The sequence below is a fragment of the Taudactylus pleione genome, unplaced genomic scaffold (genome assembly GCF_031769625.1).
Source record: "Taudactylus pleione unplaced genomic scaffold, aTauple2 ptg000161l, whole genome shotgun sequence".
Classification (NCBI taxonomy): domain Eukaryota; kingdom Metazoa; phylum Chordata; class Amphibia; order Anura; family Myobatrachidae; genus Taudactylus; species Taudactylus pleione.
In genome coordinates, this window is record NW_028284563.1 from 1,102,000 (window position 1) to 1,119,785 (window position 17,786).

Here is a 17,786-nt window from a genome sequence, read left to right on the forward strand (position 1 = left end):
GGTGAGTGCCATGGATCAGTGCTTTTTGTTTGTTTGATTAATTTTTTAAATTACTCATTTCTTCTTCGGGGTCCATGGAGTCCACAGCGAATACGTTGGGGATATCCCAAAGTAATAACCTTTAGGGGTGGGAACGCTCCTGTGTCTCAGAAGAGAGGAGAATCCTGCGCCCGAAGGAGGCATCCTCAGAGGCAAAAGTGTCAAATGCATAGAACTTGACAAAAAGTATGGACGGAAAACCATGTGGCTGCCCTGCACAACTATTCAGCAGAGGCGCCTCAGCAAGCCACCCACGAAGGTCCCACTGACCGTGTGGATGTACCTTACTGAACCCAGCACCACCAGACAATGTAGGCCTGAGAAATTGTCATAAGAATCCATCTGTCATGCGTCTGCTTATCGGCTGGCCATCCATGCTTATGACAGTCATACAGTACAAAAAGGGAATCAGACTTCCTCATGCTGTTGGTGCGATCCACATGAATATGCAGCGCACGGACAACCACCCAATGGAAGCCTCACCTACCGAGAGGCTTGTAGTCTGAAAGCTGGGACCACAATTTCTTCATTTATATGGAATCAGGATACCCCTATTGGAAGGTATCCCACCCTAGTACAAAGTACCGCTCTATCCCGATGGATTATTAAACGGGGAAGTGGAAGGAAAGTGCTGCCAGATCAGAGACCCTACAGCCGAAGCGATAGCCAGGAGAAACGGTCTTCACCGTCAACCACGTTAGGTCTACTGACTTCAGGAGTTCGAATAAAGGAGCCTGAAACCAATGTCAGACCCCACGGGCTATCAGGGGGACAAAGGATAGGCTGACCCTCAGAACACCCTGAAAAAAATGTTTTAACATCAGGCCATGGGACGATACTTCGCTAAACCAACCGAAAGTGCAGGAGCCTGAACTCTCAGGGTGGCCAGATGGAGACCCCGGTCTAAACCAATCTGATGAAAATAACACTCAAGAGACCCTAACCATCCTAGGGTCACATTTTCTCAGTTCACCCCGCTGAACATATGAGTGCCAAGTTTTGTAATAAATGCAGCCAGAGGTAGGTTTCTTGTCCTCTGAATTACAGCAATCCTTTCTCTTTAAGACGGAGGTCTGAAGAACCATGCCTTCCAAGATAAACGAGGAAGGTCTGAACACAGGAAGGGACCCTGTATTAACAGGTCCGACCTTAGCAGAGGAGGCCACGGGCTATCAGTATTATTGTTGCACCCTGGCTAAACGATCAGTTTGGCAATATCTACATGCACATTTTTGCCTCAAATAGGTACTGAATCACAAGCAAGAAAAGCTGGTAGGATTCCAGTGTTATACACTTTCCTAGTAATAAGGCATAATCAGGGATAGGCCAATTTCCCTCCCCCCCCTCCCATCAGTACTCAACTGCCGCTGAGTCTTCCTAATTAGGAGAGAGGGGGGATGGGCAAAGCTCTCACCAGTACATGTGAATTACAATTTAGCCCCTATAGCCTGCAACTGGGGCCAATTGGAGCACTTCCTTTACGAAGGTAACAATGTAATGTGCTCACCTTCACACATATCTAGTAATGTGAAGTACCGTTATACTGACAATCTTCAGAAAACAAAGGCAGCATAACAAAGCATTTAAGCAATATATTTGCCCTAGGCTCTTAATCAACTACAAAAAGCACACCAGCTTAGTAGGACATTGAGCTCTGTACCCTGGCCACTAAGCAGAGGCATTTTGGTCCATAATCTGGGAAAAGGAAACCCAAGAGAGTTCCGGTCCAGAAGCTGGAAGGTTTGCCTGCTTACCACAGTGACCACATAATTCAGATTGTATGAAATCCTGTGGCCAGCACACAGGGCCATAGCTAGGGTAGTGCGGCCGGTGCCATCGCACTGGGCACCACAGGGCATGGGGCGCTGTTTGGGTCTATCAAATTTCTTCTGTTTAATATTCTTGCTTGTAGCTTCCTCTTATTTCATCCCCAGCATCTCCTGGCCTCTCCTATCTCTTCCCTGGCCCTTCCCCAGGAAGCCATGGCCCTTTTTTGGGTGCATTATGTCCCTTTGAAAAATGAGGGGGGCGCCAATGCTCTTTCTGGCACGGGGCACCAAAAAGTCTAGTTACTGCTCTGCCAGCACAGGGGCTTTTGCCACCTGTCTTTCAGACTCTTTAGACATAATAATGTACACACAAGATTTTGTTTCCCCCCAAATACCCACACACCCGTAGTAGAGGGTTATAGGGAGAAAACAGCAGTGATAGGTTACAAACTGACAGTTACTCAGGTATAAAAGGCAGTACCATACCTCCCAACATTTGAGAATCCCTAGTCGGGACATCCGTGCGCGTGCGTTCCCAAAAAGGGGTGTAACCTACATGTAAAGGGGGCGTGGCCTAGCAACACCCCCAGTTTACATCACTAAGGGGCGTGCCCAGCATCTCCGAGATGCTGGGCTGCCCCCGCGCTTCCCCCCGTACTCTGGATAGACGCTGTGCGCACGCGCACAGCATCTATTCTGGCTCTGCATACACGCTGCTCTGCTATGCAGAGCAGCAGTGTATGCTTCCCCCAACTTCCCCCCCACCGCGGGACACCGCGGCCCACGGGTGGGGCAACGGGACAGTCCCATAAAAAAACGTGACTGTCCGTTGGGAGGTGTGCAGTACCATACACAGCAATTGAAATCACATGCAATGCATAAAATACACCTTGTGAGCGTATGCAATTTTAAGCTCTTGTCACTACGAACAGCCCTAGGCTTAGTAGGATAGAGAGCTCTGTATAACCTGATCCAGCAGTAGGAGAGGTATACAGGGAGACTGATCCAGCCTCCTGAGTGTGCAGCAACTGAGAGCACCTGAGTGGTCTCTGGCTGACTCATATAGGGGAAGCTGGTAGGAGCAACCCACAATCGCTCTGAGCATGTAGCTGAGCCAGCGTGTGGATCGGGGGAGGGGCCGCCAGGGAAAGCGAGCCTCCCCTATGCTGCTTGGACTTGCCCGGTAAACTGACATGGCCGCCGCCAAAGAAACAACCCCCGGCTTGTCAGGAGCTAGTCAGATCCCGGTGGCCTAGTGTAGGAGACAAGCTGTATGTCCTCCCGACTGCAGCTGATCTCCGGCCAGTCTCCCCGCCGGAGGCCGGGCCGCCACGAGGTCTCGGCGTCAGCGACCACCGAAACCCCTCTAGCCTGTCATCCCCTTCATCCGGATGCAGTCCAGGGCTCAGAGCCCCTGCCGAAGACACTAACAGCGTTGCGGCGCCGGAGGGGGTAGCTGCAGCAGGTGGCCGTTGCGTCTCCAGTCAGACGCGAGGGTGCTTCCAGGACAGCTCAGACCACCCGCCGGAAGGAGAGGTAACTTTTTTTTTTTTTTTTTTGTTATTACTCGTCTGCAGGACTGCTCCTGCAGTCCCACTGTCTTTGTGGCGAAACACAAACAGGAAACAACTGGCTACCTGGGGCCGGAGCCGGGGTATATGGAGGAGGGACCCGGTGCATCCTGGGAGCAGAGAGCTCATTTTATTTAACTGTTTGGTGACCGGGATTCATACCCCAGCGTATTCGCTGTGGACTCCATGGACCCCGAAGATACTATGTTGAGATGATTGATACTGTACATGAGGAAAAATGCTGTTTTAAATTGGGATCTGAATATTCGTTTGCTTTTTTTCCTCCTCAGAAGATTATAGATTACTAACTGTCAATAACCTGCTATTTATTCATATGCGGTTGGATTGTGCTCATCTTACAGATATTGGGATATTTTTCCCTTGTATAAAATATAAGATATATATATATATATATATATATATATATATACACACACACACACATATATATATATATATATACACACACACACATATATATATATATACATACATATATATATATATATATATATATACATACACACACACACACTTAAAACTTAACCTTGACTACAGCGGCATCAGAACCAATTAGGGGTGGTTTCCCTTACATTTTGTATTGTGGTATTGGTACTTTGGATTATTGAATCTATTTATATAGACCTTGACCACTCTCTGATGTGCTGTTTATGATATGATACAATTGTTCACTTTTTTAATATAACGTGCAATTATTGTATGTATATAATTTAAGTTTTTCGTTTCCTATGATTCTTTTATGACAAAACATTAAAAGTTAAGTTTTACTATTAAAGGTAGATTCCTGTGACCCAAAAAAGAGAGTACTTTCTTTCCCTTTCTCTACAAGAGAGAACATCTGAAACGTTGAACTCCACCGTTGCGTGGTCTGCTTTATTTGATATCATCAGAGTGCCATCCAGTGTATTTTGTCTATGTAGCGGTAAGATAGTTTGCTGCAGGAAGGGATCCTAGACTGCTGATTATTCTTTTATTAGAGTGCCGGGCATCCAAAATATAAATATATAAATAAACCGCGATGTGGTGTAAGTAATTTGCAAATATGATTATACGGCACTGATACCTATAAATATAATCCTGCTAAATATCTGTCGAGTGCAAATGCAGTGAGAGCTAGGGGGAGGCCTGCCCTCAAACCCTCACAGCTCTCACTGGCTGTCAGTTTACAGACTGTGGGGTCTATGTACTAAGCCTTGGAGAGAAAGTACCAGCCAATCAGTTCCTCACTGTCAGTTTACAGACTTGTGTTTGAAAAATGTCAGGAGCCGATTGGTTGGTACTTTATCTTTCTCCCTAAGGCTTGCTACAGTACATCTCCCCCTCTGATAGGAGGAAAATGAGGAGCGATAGGGAGAGAGATGTATGGTAATGGGAGGAAGTCAGGGGAAGATGGATGAAAATAAAACTTGCAACATCGGGAATAATAGCTAGTGACCTTGAAGGGTCCAAAATGCTAGTTACAGACGATGACATAGAAACAGTTGCCATACATTTAATGATGAACTGTTCATTCATAGAATGTTTCTTAATTACATGATGGAGTGCTCTTCTGCAGGCAGTCATGTGCTTAGCGGTTTAAATGGCAGCAAACTGCACCAATGAAAATTAAGCTAGGTTTAATTAAAACATTTCTCCTGCCACTGCTCATTTTAAAAATGCTTGACATAAGTCCTCTGACGATAATTACAAAATTAATGAGGGCAAGACAGAATGCTGATTGAGTGGAAGCCATGTTGCATGAATTCAGATATCAGTCAAAGTAAAGAGTTCCATAGAAATGGTTGTAGAATGAGATGATGGGACATAAAACTAACAGGAGAACGTTTACACTTTTCAAAATGAATAAAAAATATTAAAATACTTTCAGTGCCATAGCAGGGTGCATGTACTGGGCAAGCCTTTCTGCCTCACCCCATATATATGACATCATGATGTCACAAAGGCTGCAGGATACAATTCCAGGCACCATGCAAGCCAAATACGAGAGATGTGCGCTGACCCCCCGTGTTTTGGTTTTGATCCTGTTTTTTTTTTTTTTTTTTAATAACATTTTTTTTTAAAACCAGCAAAAATCATATAAATTATGCAATCTAAGACCCAAAATTCAGATTTAAAATCCAAATTCCGAACCACAAAAAGATCAGTAAACGTGAATCGAAACTATCTGGTTCACGAAATTCGGATGGATTCAGATTCCTGGAGAACCGAACAGCTCTACTTTTAACCCTTCTTGGAGGCGCTGTCTGCACACCCCTAGTTACATCCATGCCTACTTTTTAAGGAATACTATTCTGTAGAAAATTCTGTTAGCAATTTTGAAAATGTAGAAATGTTTGAATAATAATAATAATAATAATAATAATAATAATAATAATAATAATTAATAAAAAACTCCAAACCAATTTCAGTATACCAATAAGTTGATCAGTGCTTTCCCTATGTCATAGATGAATGTGTGTTTTGAAAATTAAACATCTGTGTCTCAGATGCACAAAACAGTCTTCCATTCCCAACTCCAATATAACGTGAAACCTACATTGTATCTGACTCTGCTGGTCCTACAGGAGTCAGCAGATATCTAGCTCCTGATGTGTCCATGTCTTTACCCTCCACCCCCACTGCCACTAGAGAGACGCAACACGGGAAGGGACCAGATTGGACGCACAAGACGATGCTAGCTAGAGAAGTCTTAGACACGCAAATTCAAAAACCCTACCCACCGCCAGCTCTATTGCTCATTTACTTCATTAACTATTAGTAGGTGAGATACATCGCATTACCTTCTAATATACTGTATAACAAAAGTCGTCATTGCTGTAGCTTTACCGCAAACTTTTGTTTCCTCTTGAGACACATTCTAATGCCGCGCATCTACTAGACAATATAATGAACGATTACAATATCATGCAATCGTTCATTATATCGTGCACTGGAAATGAAGTCAACAACCAGCGCAGCGCGCTCCCGCTGGTCGTTTACATAGTCGCTCATCCCCCAAACCTTTTGTCCAACCTGACGATATCGTCAGGTTATGCAGGTTCGGGGATGAGGGAGGGAGCCGGCACTGAACGATATATCGTTCAGTGTGGGCTCAATGTCCACTGCACGATATAATGAACTAGATCATTGTCGTTCATTATATCATCTAGTGGATACTCGGCATAAGCTTCAATACATAAAAAAAAAATGTTTCAATGTCAGTTGGATACAGAAATACTTACAATAGGACTGCTAAAAGCCACTTGGGAAATGTCAAAACGTCCTTCTGATTTCTTCCTAAAGTGCCCTTGGATATTAGGTCGAGCACTTTGGCACCGTCTCAGAGCCCGGGTTCCCTTGTGCCGCACGGTGGAATGGTTTCCATCACCAAGGTTAAGTAGTGCGAAGTTTCTGTGTCTGGTCAGTTCCTCGTCATCAGAATCTTCTTCTCTGTAAGTTTCTACATATGTTTCTAAACGCTTTGCTGTGAAAAAGAAATTAACATGAAGTCACTCTCTAAAATCCTTGTGAACATTTTTTCTGTATGACTGTTGTGTTTGAAAAATATGAAACCCAAAAAAGAGAGTTCTGCAAACATCTCTTGAGTTTGTTAGACGGCAAGAACAGGGCCACTATTCATTATCACTTAATTTCTACAAAAGTAGGTGAAAAGTAACACTTTCTCTTAATTTTAGAGAAATTAAGTTTTGGGGCCATTCATCAAAGGAAATGCAGGAGATATCACAGATTCCCGATGTGGACCACTGTCCCCATATAATAGTATGAGGACCTAAATTCATCAAGCTCTGACTGTGGGAGCATTCGCCATCTTCAGATAGCGTTTGTTCCCACATCTCTCCGCTCCTTCCCTATGAGGAGGAGTCCCGGTTTGCGAAGGGGGATCCTTTTAGATCCCTCCGCCCCCTATCACTGGACGCCAGGGCTTTGTGCGCCTGCGTGAAATCTAGTTCATGCAGGCACAGTAGCACTGCTGAGTCAGACTCGGCAGTGCTAAATTTCACTGCTCCGAAAGTAGCAGTGAAAACATTGGGGGGGGGGGGGGTTGGGGGGGCTAGCTGATTGTCCGATCAGCTGCCTTCATGCAAGACCAATAATGAATTGCTCTGGCACTTGCCGCGAGTTAGACTGTTAATAATCGGGGTCTGGCCAGACCAAAATAATTAACAATGAATATGACCCCAACAGAGGTATATCATATACAAGTTAAACAGCAAGTAGCTTCTAAGCATGCATCACACAGTCATTAGTATTATCCTCCTATCGACCATTATCTCCTTTTCAAAATCTCCCTGAGGGCAGACATGTACAGTATGGCTGCCAGTCATATACACAGACTGAGCAGAGAGCTCAGAGGGGCATTGAAAGCCTCTCTGCTCACAATATCGTTTAGTCATGTGACTGTAGTTTCCATGGTAGACACTATCTACAATGTTGAGACAAATGGATAAGAATCAGTTCACATTATAGCCAACAATGTCTGCCATGGAAACATAGTAGTGTAATTTTAACGTGGAAGAGTCAAGGATTTACATACTGTACAAATCGCATAGCAAAGTCAACTTACCGTTTTCCTGATGGGAGAACTCGCTTCCTACAATAGTACACCTACGGAAGACCATTTTGTTTTCCGTCAGAGTACCCGTCTTGTCTGAGAAGACATACTGGATTTGTCCGAGATCTTCTGTGATGTTTAACGCCCGGCACTGCACTGATAGATCAATTTCCTCATCATATAGATCAATGTCCATATGTATAAAATAGATTTGGGCCAGTTTCACCAACTCGATTGATACATACAGAGAAATTGGAATTAAGATCTGTAGGAAAAGTACAATTAGTCTATAAATATATATATTTTTTTCAGTACAAACAATAACGTTTAGTAATGATAACCTGACCTCAGTTCTGAGCCCACAATAGTGAGAATTACCCAAGTAGAACCTGTGGGCATGATGCAGAGATGGACAGTATTGCACAGCTGCAAGGAAGTGGCTGTGCAATACCGTCCAACGCAAATGCAGATTCAGCAGGAGATGTCTGTAGGAAATAGACACCTCCTTGCAGCATCTGCGATCTGAGGGCAGCGTCCGTAGACACTGGCTTAGATCACCGTCGCGATTATTGGTCATGATGGTTGCTCCTTTGACCAGGCTGCGTAAGCTGAGACTTACTCAGACTGGCCAGTTCCTGGCAGCTTGGGAGGTCAGAAAATCTGTACCCACTGACACAGGCCCTTGACTTCGTTCCTCCCGAATAACGGGGACGACACGCCCCCTCTTTGCAGGAACACTGGCCAACCCACTGCCCCGCTCCACCCCTCAAATGTTGCAGCGTGCCAATCATGCTGAGAATTGGGAGATCAGTTTGCAGGACCCGTTCTGCACGTGCGGGTTAGCATACATCTCTGAATCAGGCCTGGTGTATGGGCAGTGGGTGTTTGAGTAAACGTCAACATACGTTTGGACATCAGTAAAAAAGTTGGGACTTGAATTTGGGGAGTTTTTTTACTCATGTGCTTACCTGAAGCAAGATTATCATGGTGAGGAACATGTAAAAACCAGCAAGAACTGGAGGAATGTAGGATCCATCAGGATTTGGAACATCAAATAAAGGATGTATTGTAAACTTGCTATACCAAATACCATGACCTGCAAACAAAAACAAATATAGACCAGTGTAAATGGGTAGAATGGACATAACTAGTATGTATTTGTATCATGCTTTTCATTATATAACAAATTTATTATACTCTAGTGTTATGTAGACATCTAAAACAGAAACAATGAAAAAATGTTTTACTTTTAATAGAGGGGTAAATTATTGTTGATACAATAATTTAGATATCTGAACACGATTTCCTATAGAGATTTATTTAACAAAACAATCTTCCAGCATCAGATTGATAGGGGCCGCACGGCCTTACTTTCTGCTGTAAGGGGATACTGCTACAGTTATTTAACTCCCGCTACAGTACTTTTATTTAAATCTTAGGCGCTCCTCCCAAAATCGGTGGGTAAGCTGATCGGGACTGGGGCAGTAGCTACATCGCAGGAGGACGTGTGTCGTGGGTTGTACATTGCTACATACCCCCGAGGGCTTACCTAGTACTAGCCTGCCACTGTCTCCTCTCTAGTCCCCTATTATTAAAACTTTGCAGAGGAAGCCGAGCAATACTCGGCTAGCTCAGTGATGCTGGCCCAGTGTAGTAAGAGGTATCTTACCACTTCGCTGGTCCAGGCTTATCAGATGTGCTCATGTATAAGTGGGTTTGCCAGCTCACACAAGGGCAGTGGATGTAAAGTAGAAGAAATAATAAAAAAAATATTTTCGACTATTTTAGCATTTTTTTTTTTTATATTTTCAAATATGAATTCAAGAAAAGAGAACTTTTTAATGGTTTTGTCCTGTTGTTACTATCAGCAATAATAATACTGTCGCTTGCGGTAACTCTTTTCATGTATTGAGCGATACAGTAAGGAGGAAAATCGCCATTTTTTTGTAGCCAGATCCCTCCCCTTGTTACGCCATGACCACACCCTCCTGGTGAGAGTGCCACTGGTATCTGCACAATGAGAAGGCCACGCCCCCGGCACCCAGGTCAACCTGAAGTCTTGGTGGCCCTGGTAACTACCTCCCTTAAAACAAGCCCACTTATCCCCTCAAATACTTTGGCCCATCGTGCATATTCCAATAATTTAATTGACTAATGAACTTGGAAGGGCGGAAGTTTCAAAATAAAGTGCTCTCAGCATAGTTAAAATTGTTGCAAACAAAGATAACAAAAAGTAAAAGGACAATATATGTTGAAGGTAAAACAGTTCAGGCAGGTATCCACTACTAGATATACAAACGAGAGCGCGATTACGACATTGCAATCGTGCTCTCGCTTGTATATCTAATGATGTGCCTAGACTGAACGTTCACTCGTTGAGTCTAGGCAGATCAAGACACGGATCTCTCTGCAATACACGGGAAGGGAAACAAACAGTCATACAGCCTGATGACGCTGGGCACTCACATGTTGTGAGTGTCCAGCGTCATCAGGCTGTGACTGTTGGTTTCCTTTCCCGTGTATTGCAGAGAGGTCCGGCGGCAGTAAGAGAACAGTAGGTGCTCTCTATTGCTCCCCGTACACGCTGAACCTGACGATCTCGTCAGGTTGACCAGCATGTACGGGTGATGATAGATGGCAGAAACGACCAGCGGGCACGCGCAACGCTGGTCGTTTTTGTCATTTACATGCCCGATATGCGGGCAATTGCACGATATCGACGTCGTTATCGTGCAATCGCCTGTCAAAGTCGCCGCTCAAACATGCTGCAATATCAAAGCACATATCAAGCCAGATATTGCAGCACTCAACAATCAATAAGATTGCTGCAACAACAGTGACCCATATGCAATTACTTTTTCTAAAGTGACTTCTGTTCATGGGATACTGTTAATGAAGAGCAGGATTAGAACCTTGTTCTTCACAAAAAAAAAAAGGTGACGTCACTTCTGTACGCAACTTTGCTAATTTTGGTGTGCAGTGATTTTAAGCCCAACATCAAAGCTCTTAAAATAAAATAACACAGTGTAAAAGAAAGAATTTTAAATAGAAACCTAAAGCTCCAATTAGGCACATGATGAACAGGATGCCAACGCAGAAGAAAACATTGATATTCATCAGTCTTTCAAGCTTGCTGCGCTTATAACGCGGACCACTGTTATTTAACATCGCCTTGGTCTCATGCCCTTGGGGGAAAAAAAAAAGAAAAGACAGAAATAGCAAGGATTTTAATAAATATCTTTGTATATGCATGAGTTTTACATCGCTGTCTCAGCATGCGGCTGCCTGCTGTTTCTTAGCAATCAGGAGGAATCAAACGTATTAATTAACCATTTTGACCCTTCGAAGCAACTTTTATGGCAAGATTTGCATGTCATGTTGAAACTTCAATATTCTATAGATAGAATTTTTCCAAACGACTGCAGAATAAATGAAATTATTATATATCTTAGCTCATCATAGACCTTAGGAGTAAATAAGTTGTAAAGCAATGGTGGTTTCGGATTTGGGTTAATACTAAATCATTTTACAAAAACATTCACCCAAAATAATAAACAGAATGTTCGCTTGTTTTCACAACGTTCAGATGTAAATCTAGTAAGAGCCTAAATATGGAAAATGTCATATTTTAGATACTGGATACAGTGGGCCTGATACAGAGCTAGACGTAAGCTGGGTACACATTAGACCAGGTGTACCCAGCAGGACATTGCCAGTGATGGGACCTGGCATCGTTGGCGACATCCCCCGTCGGTGGGCGTTGTAGTGCGCGGGGTGGGAATTTGACATACGCCCTGGTGGTCAGTGGTGCTATAACTCCTTATGTAAGCAGTGGTGGAACAAGGTACTTGCTGTCCCCGTAGGGCTCTATATGACTCTCTGTCTGTGGGAAATTTAGATAGGAGGAAACCTCCGCCAGCAGGGTGCACATGCTAATTTTTGGACCCATGAGCGGCCAACTCTAAAAGACACAATTAATTTATGCCCGATTACTGAATATTGCTGAGCTGTTAGTTGGATGAATTAGCCAACACAATATATCATATTTTTATGCACAATTACTGTTTGTTGATTATATATAGCAAATGTGGCATGTGCAAAAGTTTGGAGCACCCTGTCAGTCAGAACTTAAAAACATATATTTGGTTAATTTTAATTTGTCAATTTAACGTATAATGGAGCACACATGTATGGTTTGTTTTGCACCCATCTCTATAGTCATTATATGATGACGTACACACGAGCCATCCCCACTGGCCATCTGCGTTCATGGGATGCTCATTATAAACTCATGCCATGCTGTGGCCCGTGTGTACATGCTTTACGAGCACTTGGGGACTGTGGCTGAGCTACCGCTATCACAAAGGCCTAGAGGTGAGCAGGAACTCATCGACCCTCAGTGGATCCATGGCAAGTCCGCCACTGCCCGCACTCACCATCAGGTCAGCACAAGCGCAGTGTACCCAAACCAGTGTTTGCGCAGCAATCACCAAATATTTTACCTAAGTGGTGGCAGCACGGTTTTAATATATATAATTTTGATTGCTACTACTTTACAGCTGTTTTAGTTATCATGTTTGAAAGTATCACATCCAACAAACCAAGTTTGAAATTTGGTCTTTCTGAATCTTTACCAGTATTTTGAAAAGTTAAAAGGATGTGGGTATTTACTGAGAACAAAAAAAACTTTTATAGTTATCATTAGGGGTGGGAGATGAATCAAACCTTCGAGAGATATAAAGCGGAGAAGTTGCCCATAGCAACCAATCAGCTTCCTACATTATATAGCGCAGTCCGTACAATATCTAGAATCTGATTGGTTGCTTCAGAGTTTAGAAACCTTTTTTTTTGCATTACATATTTTTACATTGTATTAAATGATCACTGAAGAATTGATTTTAAACAGTGTTATTTGAATTTTTATTGTAAAGCCAAAATGCTCCAAAAACAAGAGAAAATATTCCATACACATTGCAATATTGTTGCTCAGCAATACCTGCAAACAACCACATAACTTAGTAACATATCACCTATTAACACTGAACCGGATGTTCAGGTTCAGCATTCAGGTCAAGCAAAATCAATCAACATGCCTGAAAAGATTCAATGCAATTCATCTATTTAATGTATAGGGGAAATCAATTAGCTGGGCTAATTGATCCCCCGAAGTTATACAATTAGCCCCGAAGCGCAGCACTTATGGGGGTTTTTATTGCACCACTGCAAGTAAAAAAAAAATCCCCCATAACCAAGTGGCTAACGGGTGCCGCGACCATGTTAACGCACAAATCTGTGAAAAATCACTAATTCTGTGTTAACACGTCAATTTAACGGGTGATAACAAAAGTATTGGGTGAAAAAGGGAGCCCAATCGAATGGCTACCCCCCGCTTTTAACCCCGCTAAGTTATCGGGGCTAATTGAATAGCGCCCATAAAGTTTGAGTCCAAACGCTGCCACTTGGGCTTCTTCAATTTTTCTGGAATCCAATAACTGCTTCTAGATGTTACTGGACAGCCTGTTGGTAAGTGTGTTTCATCAAGTGGACTAAATGTCATCATTAGTGCATACAGTACGAGCTGCCCTGTGCATAATTTCAGCACGGTACAGGCGCTTTCATTTATCTAACTCCACTTTCCGTCATGAACCATTTTAACTTGGCACTATAACTGCATTTAGCTGTTTGCCTACGGCAGGAATTAACAAACTGGACACCGTGAAATCCTGCAGTGACTATAGCAACCGAGTAGTTGGGATTGCAGGAATGAAAAATAAGAGGCTTGCATTATAGAAAAATACAATCTATAACAAATACTGAACTTAAATGACATTGTTTCACTAGGGAAATAAATCACTGTTTGTACAGCAAGAGTTGAATTTATTCCCTCCCACTGTGGAATAATAAAATAAGTTTATTTTTAAAGTGGATCAATTGGTAAAACAGTGTCAAATATATATATTTTTTAATCAATTCTTTATTTGTAGAAAAGTTTTAACAATGAAAACTAAAACACAAGTCCTGTAGGTATTCTAAACAGCCATTATTTCACGTAATAGTGTAGACACTCATGATAAAACCTATGGCTGTATTGCACGTCATTTGCTTCCGGACTGGTACAGATCTGATCAAACTACAGAGTGGAGACTGACTCAAATTAGTTAATTGCTAATGAAAGAAAACAAAAGCAATTTCTTAAGCTTATAAGCTGCATACACACACGATTTTTTTAATGATTATCGTTAAATGATAATTGATGGCAAAAATCGTTCACTTTCTGAGTCAAACGATGAACGATTATCGTTCATGCGCGTTCACGTTTGTAGTTTGTCGTTTAGTCAGACTTGTCAACTCAACGATTTTCATTAAGGGAATATCCAAAAATTTGTAGTTCATAAAAATCGTTCATGACATTTAGTAAATGAACAACTATAGTAAACGATTTTAGTAAATTTTTTCAAGGGAAAAAATAGTTTACTCAAATCGTTCATTAAAAAAATCGTTGTGTGTGTATGCAGCTTAACAGATAACTCGCAGAACAGTAAACAATATGGTCTGGCATTTTTTATTTTTATATATATATATATATATATATATATATATAATATTTTGCAATAAAGTTTGACCACGTAAAAGGAAGGTGCTGATGATGAAATAAATGCCAGCTGTCGCTTTGCTGCACCCTTAATTTCGCAATAGAAAGTAAATGTGCTTGTAGGGTCAAGGGTGTCTGTTTTGCAATCTGCAAATAATGGTTACAGGAAATGTAAAATAATGAAAGTCTGTTCATGCTGCAATCAATTGTTATGCCTAGTTTTCAACCGCATACTGCTATATAGTCTATATGTAGGGAAACTTTTATATATAATATAGGTTTCCATTGCTTAACAGATATGAACATTAACCAGTCTTCCATAAATCTGCACGCTATAGGGTTGATTCAGCAATAGACTCTGCGCCGATTTGGCCACAGCCGTGCAATTTTTAATTTTTTTTTACTGTACTGGAGTGCGCATGTGGCGTGCTACTGCTGCGGCTCCGGAAGCAGTGTGGGGGAAGCCGCAGCCTGATTGATAGGCTGTGGCCAGTTGGGGGAGGAAACGGTGATTATTACATATGTTTTGTGGGAGTGCCGAGGCCAGTGACTGCATCTTCCGCCGCAGGTTTACTGGCCTCAGGAGCTGAGATGTGGAGGCTATTCTGAGTAACCCTGCGGTTACTCCTGGGTTGCCTACCCTCCCGATTTGGCCGGGAGCCCCCCGATAATCGGGTGCAGCTGGCGGCCCCCCGGAAAGGCAGGCAAGCCTCCCGGCGGCCGGCGATTCCCCCCCCCCCCCCGGCAATTTACTGTTAACCCCCGCTGCGAGGGCGGCCAGTGATGCGATTCGCGCTGAATCGCGTCATTTTGGCTCCGCCCCCTGTTTCACAATGCCTGTATTATCGGCATTGTGTAGCGGGGGCAGTGCCAAAATGACGCGATTGCGTGACCCCACCCGCATGACGCCTCCAAACGTCAGGCACCCATCCAGACACGCCCGTTTTCCCGGCCACGCCCCCCCCCATAGGCTACCCTGCCGATCTGACTACTCCCTCCCGGAAGGAGCAGCCAGAAAGTCGGCAACTATGGGTTACTCAGATGGATCACCATCGCGCAGGCATTTGCCAACGATCAGTCTTCGATGCAGCCAGCCGATTATAGAAGCCGTCAGTGGGCGTCTATTTACACAAGACTGCTTTTGCTTATTTTCGCACAGCCATGGTGCCAATGGCGCCCATCTCTGTATCAGGCACTGTGGGGTTTTTTTTTGCTTTGTTTTTAAAAATTGGTTATTTATATTCTGTGATCATGAGACTCTGCCTCTTTGAGAGTATAGATCATTAACGAGTCAGTGGAGTCGCTATTTAAATTATACTGTATTTGCTCATTTGGTTCTAATACATCGATTATGTCATGCACTTTGCAAAAACTTATGAACTTAGCATGCATGGTTTATAAAATAATTGATACAAATCAAAGAAGATTAAAAAAAAAAAATAGCACAATAGTATCTGAATGAGTCTACTTAACGGCATTTCCGTTCTTTTCTTAAAATTGTTTTTCGATAAAATGAAATTAATTCAGTACTATAAAATGTAATGTTTGCAGGGGCATTCTACATTAGTTACCTGAATATGGATCAAAGTGGTAACCTACCTGCATAGACCACAACACCAATGGTTTCTTCTGTGTTTCGGACTGTGCATCCCCGAAGGAGAAGACTTTCAGTGCCAAATCCTGTCCGTTGTCCATTTTGCCGGTCCCTGCCCAACGACCAAAAAATTATTATTTTCTTTAATTACTGTTGAAAATTATGATTGAGACCTTCATCTTCAATGGTTCCACCTTCATAGTGGTCCCAAGGCCACCACGTCAACACCTTGTTTCTAATGGAGTACCTGGGCTAGATACCTCAACCAAAGCATCGGTGATGGAGTACGTTCATAAATGCGATAATGGTCCTCTTTGAAGGACATACCAACAAATTAAAGCAGTATCTCTGTCAGATTTGATAAAACTGTATGCAGTCACATTGTCGACTTTCAGAATGTCGACAGTTTTGCAAACATTCAAAATGTCAACATTATGTTGACACCTGGAAAACGTTAACATTGATAGAATGTTGAGATATAATGGAAATAATTTTATATTTATTGCACTTTTCTCCAATAGGACTCAAGGCATTTAACATTAGTATAAACATAATATAGATGAAGTGCACAAACTGTGAAGTTAATACATAGGAGTGGCAGCCATTTTGAGTTATCGGTTGCAAGGATTATTCATCCTACCCACTAAGGATCCAGGTGAAGCAGCCATTTTAGGTGCACTACATAGGATTACATACATAATGGAGGAGATAAAAATACTAGGCAAGATCCTTGCAAAATCATCAGAACCATGCATTGTTCATTCTACACAATAGAGTACCAGATGTGGCAGCCATGTTGGGTGCACTAAATCGGTTACAATGTGCAATAAACAATACATGGAAATAAGACATACAAGGATAAAATGATCAGAGACTAACAAGATACCCACTGCATTAATTAACGGGTTGTTCATCCAGCCCTAGAAACTACCAGTAGAGGCAGCCCTCTAGGGCGCACTACATAGGTTACAGTGGGCAGGATGAGCAATGAGATATGAAATGTCGGTACTATCAAAATGTCAGCATTAGGGTTAGGGATAGTGTTATGGTTAGGAATAGACTTATCTTAAAATCACATTGTCGACATTCTGCCCATGTCGACATTTCATCAGGTCAGATATACTGAATGTCGATAGTCAATATCAACAACCACTATGTCGACCCAATATACCGAACCCAACAAAACACATACAGTACATGCATGTGTGGAAAAGATCAGTGCTTGATCCAAAATAGGCGTGTAGGGAAGCTCTAAAGCCAATGCATGAGAGTGTACCCAGGAAACAATTCCACATAGGATAGGGGCTTTGCGGGAGACTTATCAAACCCACTAAAGACAAGTGGAGGTGATCCCATAGCAACCAATCAGATTGTAGATACCATTTATCCAGAACATCTAATAGAATGATAGCTAGTATCTGATTGATTGCTATCAGCATCATCTCCACTTGTCCTTTTTAGAATGGTTGACAAGTATCCCCCTAATAGCACAAACCCTTAAAAATGATTACGCCCAGAAGAGTTGGGCCTTTGCTTTAATTCTATTACTTATTCAATTGGGCTGTTTTTCCTCTTTTATTATATTTAGTACTGGGAAGAGATGAGTGATTCGGTTTTACTCGGTTAGGTTTTGATCTCAAAAACTGCA

General features: G+C 42.5%; 1 protein-coding gene across 1 annotated transcript in view; it reads right to left on the reverse strand.

Annotated features, from left to right (window-relative positions):
• The window catches only part of ATP10B (ATPase phospholipid transporting 10B (putative)), a 398,242-nt gene that overhangs the window by 32,784 nt on the left and 347,672 nt on the right, over positions 1 to 17,786 (reverse strand). Inside the window, exons 7-11 of the mRNA XM_088475032.1 lie at positions 16,144 to 16,250; positions 11,006 to 11,137; positions 8,921 to 9,048; positions 7,965 to 8,217; positions 6,622 to 6,863 (exon numbers count right to left, since the gene is read on the reverse strand). Of these exons, the coding sequence (XP_088331158.1) occupies positions 6,622 to 6,863; positions 7,965 to 8,217; positions 8,921 to 9,048; positions 11,006 to 11,137; positions 16,144 to 16,250 (862 nt within the window). The remainder of the gene's footprint in view (positions 1 to 6,621; positions 6,864 to 7,964; positions 8,218 to 8,920; positions 9,049 to 11,005; positions 11,138 to 16,143; positions 16,251 to 17,786) is intronic.